This window comes from Photinus pyralis, unplaced genomic scaffold (genome assembly GCF_008802855.1).
Source record: "Photinus pyralis isolate 1611_PpyrPB1 unplaced genomic scaffold, Ppyr1.3 Ppyr1.4_unclustered_Scaffold3067, whole genome shotgun sequence".
In the NCBI taxonomy this organism is placed as follows: Eukaryota; Metazoa; Arthropoda; class Insecta; order Coleoptera; family Lampyridae; genus Photinus; species Photinus pyralis.
In genome coordinates, this window is record NW_022171322.1 from 1 (window position 1) to 4,026 (window position 4,026).

At 35.4% G+C, this 4,026-nt stretch overlaps 1 protein-coding gene across 1 annotated transcript; it reads right to left on the reverse strand.

The window, feature by feature from the left end:
* Window positions 1-248: 248 nt before the first annotated feature.
* Window positions 249-2,214, reverse strand: LOC116181961 (uncharacterized protein K02A2.6-like; the record flags this gene model as incomplete). The annotated part of the gene is made up of 1 exon (XM_031502413.1): window positions 249-2,214. A coding segment is annotated over exon 1 (1,966 nt), but the record flags the coding sequence as incomplete, so codon positions are not given.
* Between the last annotated feature and the right edge of the window lie 1,812 nt (window positions 2,215-4,026).

Below are 4,026 nucleotides of genomic sequence, written 5' to 3' on the forward strand. Positions count from 1 at the left end.
ATTTTTATTTTTGTTAAATAATGCTCCTGCTATGCCGTCTTGACTCGCATCTGTTTGTACAACTATGGGTAAGTTAGGATCAAAGTGAGCTAATATTTGATCAGACGCAATAATACTTTTGATTTCTTTGAATGATTTTTCACAATTAGACGTCCATTTATATTTTTGATTTTGCTTCAATAGGTCATATATAGGTCGCATTAATATTGCTAATTTAGGTACAAATTTGCTATAATAGTTAACCATACCTGCAAAACTTTTTACTTGGGTAATCGTTGAAGGTCTGGGTGCTTCAATGATCGCTCGTTGTTTTTCCAGGTTTTTCTTTATACCATACTTTGAAATTGTGAAACCTAAATAGCTGACTTCTTCCTGAAAGAATGCACATTTAGTTTTGTTTAGCTTAAACCCTGCATCGTTCAGTTTTTTAAGAACTGCTTTTAGATTTTCTACGTGCTCTTTCCTAGTTGCTCCGGTTACAATGATATCGTCTAAGAAATTTGCCGTATTCTTAATGCCTTGCAGTAGTTGTTCTAGTACCTTTTGGAAAATTGAGCTGGCTGGCGTGATGCCGTAAGGTAACCTGTTCACCTTAAATAACCCCTTGTGTGTGGTCCAAGTTAAAATCATGGCTGATTCGTCATCTACGCTGATTTGGTTATACGCATAACTTAAATCTAACTTCGTAAACGATTCGCCCCCGCTTAATTCCATTAATATACTTTCTACGGAAGGTAATGGATATTGCACTTGTTTGAAATATCTATTAACGGTCAATCTGTAGTCTCCACAGAGCTTGAGTGAACCATCATTTTTGATTATCGGTACTAATGGAGTTCCCCACTCTGAAGTTTCTACTGGAGTGATAACTTGCTCCCTTTGAAGAGTATTTAGTTCATCCTCCACCCTCTTTTTAATTGCTAAAGGTAATTGTCTAGCTTTTAAAAAGACTGGTTGCATATTCTCTTTTAGTTGCAAGTGAACTTTTTTATAATTGTAACATCCTAACGAATTATTAAACACACGTTTAAATTCTGCACAAATATTTTCTGTCTCATTACTTATTGATAACACCTCAGCTGTTATTCTAAATTTAAATTTTTCCAAGAAATCTCTACCTAACAAGTTTTCTGAAGGCTGATTGCTTTTAATTATTTGAAAACTAAAATTTTTGCAAATAGTATTGTTATACTGCACATCACCTACTATATAACCTGCTGGTTTAATTTTACATCCTGAAAAACTTCTTAAAATGATGTTTGAATCATGCAAATCTAAATTGGATAGGTATTTTTTATACGTATCATAGTTTAAAACCGATACAGCTGCCCCTGAGTCCATTTGACATGATATTTTATGTTCATTAACAGAAATATGTATGTAAATTGGTTTGTCATTGTTAAAGTAAATATTATTTATTTCAACAGTCTCTGTATCAAAGTCCAACATGTTTTGTTTAATGTCTTTAAACTTACATACCTTTGATAAGTGTCCAATTTTATTACAGCTGTTGCACTTGTAGCTCGCATACCTGCATTGTTGCTGTCCGGTGTGAAGTCTTCCACAAGCTGTGCACTTCCATTTTCCCATTTTCTTCTCCACAGAGTTGCCTGATGGGGTCTGACGCTGCTGGAATACCTTCTGCCTCAGTTGAAACGGATTCGACTTCACTAAATTTACTGATTTATCTACTGCTAACAATGTTGCTTCTTTACTAAGGGCAATCTCCATTAGCTTCTCCAAAGTTACTTCGCCTGGCTTCTCCTCACACAACCTGTCCCTTATTTTCCCTTTTTGAAGACCGCAAACGAACTTATCCCGGAGGACTGATTTCAAATTGGTGCCAAATTCACAATTTGTTGCAAGATTATGAATCCTGGCGTACCATTTGTTCAGCGATTCGTTCGCCTCCTGCGCAGCAGCATAAAAATCGATGCGCTCCCTAAAGAGGCAAGTCGCCGGTGAAAAGTGAGCCTTTAATAGCTTACATAATTCTTCGTATGATTTCGACTTTGGTAAACTGGGGGTGCATAGATCCCTTAAGACTTTGTATGTATCTGAGCCAATTAGACTCAATAACGCCGCAACCTGTTTCTTGTCCGTCTGGGTGTCCCTTATGTTATTTACTTCAAAAAATTGCTCTAATTGTTCTTGATAAACAATCCACTCGTCTGACTTGACATCGAACTTATGCATGGACCCAATTAAAACCATTATTGTTGTCTTCTGATATAGCGATTCTCGTTACTTTTACAAACTGCCCTCGATGCGGTGCACGTGCAAGTTTCCAACCTCAAAAAATAGCACCCTTTTTTTTTCTCAATATGTATCCTCGTCGCCAATTGATATGTCCTTTAATTACCGTTGTCACAAACACACACAAGTAACAAATAATATTTATTATAATTAAAGTACACACTTAAAACGTTGCTGAATTGTCGAAGCCAAGATGGTTGGTTGAAATCGGCTGTGTCTCCCGTACGTACATTCTCTTAATACACTACACTTATATTCATAATGCACCCAGCTGAGCAAGATTTTATAAATACTGTTTTACTTAGATTGAAGTTATTCAGGTTTGACATTTCCTTATTACTGCCAAGCCAATGATTACTTATAGAACTAACTAGCTCAGGTGTAGTGTTGCCTTTTCATTTACAGTTGAATGATTCTATTGTGCAGTTGCCAATTAGTAGCTACCTAACTATCGATAATACTAAGGCCTTCAAAACGATGCGTCTTTAACAAGTTTTCCCCGAAGGAAGCATCGACTACCCAGATTCTAAATCATATTCCGTGCCATAGGCAATCTAATTGGCACCATCCATTAATTCTTCGATACTTATTTGTAGTGTTCTAAAATACAAAATAGTAGCAACAGGTTTAGATATAACGGCGATCGTTGAAATAGGGTTTTATTTATTTTTGGCAATTTTTTATATTGCCTGGTCATGCTTCTGGTTGTTACGAGCTGATTTATTCTTTGTGATCCATGACAGTTGCTAATATTAAAAAATTGCCGAAGAACCTTAAACAGATACAAATACTTTAATGGCATAATTTTCTGGTGTATAAAAAGTGGAAGAGATGGTGTCATTCTACTTTTTTGACATATTGATCGTATCGCCATTTTTTGTAGTTTTTCTATAGGAGAAAGGAAGAAAATTACCAAGTGTCCATAGTAGTGGATGTCATGGTATAATCACGTTGGCAAATTTGACGTTTGCTGTACCAAATAGTAGTAGATACTTATAGTACAGTCAAATTAGACAAAAAAATGGGCATTCCGTGCATCAGATATGTCACCTCTAATTTTTCTTTTAAATTGTTAGGATCAATATGGATGTGAAAAATTCAAGTTTTCGACATTGAAAGACTTGTGCGAGCGACACAGCACTTGAAAATATGTCATTTTTCTTACCATTTTTTGGTTTTTGTAAGTTTTTCTCCTGAAGAACCGATTTTAATGCAATTATTGTCGTATACTTTTTTGAACTAGACAAAATTTCGGACAATTTAAGCTCTTAATGATCTCCGCAAGTCTAATAGTTTCCGAGATAAGGCGCTTCAACTATTGGTAAATTTATTAGTTTTACAAGTTTTATCAAAATTTGCGTTTGCAGAAAGGAAACTTACAAAATTTGCACGATGAATTGTCGTAAGTCGTGAGTCGTAATAAACTTGTTGTTGAAGAAGTGCTAAAAATTGCAAATAATGAAAGTAAATTAAATATTGATTTTTGTCTTTTAGTGGAAAAATATCCATGTTTATACGATGCCTTATTCAAACCATAGTGTTGTGATTAAGCTTTCTGCTACTGTCACAGATCTTCTATGAGTATAATCGGTGTCCCTTGTCGAGCAAGGTCAGGCAAAAGGAAAAAATTCACAGATTTCGCAATCCATGCAACAGGTAGTGGATCTTACTGAAGAAGAAGAAGATGACAACTTTCTTATCATGGGAGATGCTGGGGATCCAAAGGATGGATATCAACATTCTAGCTCTTTCTGTTCGGATTTATGGAGA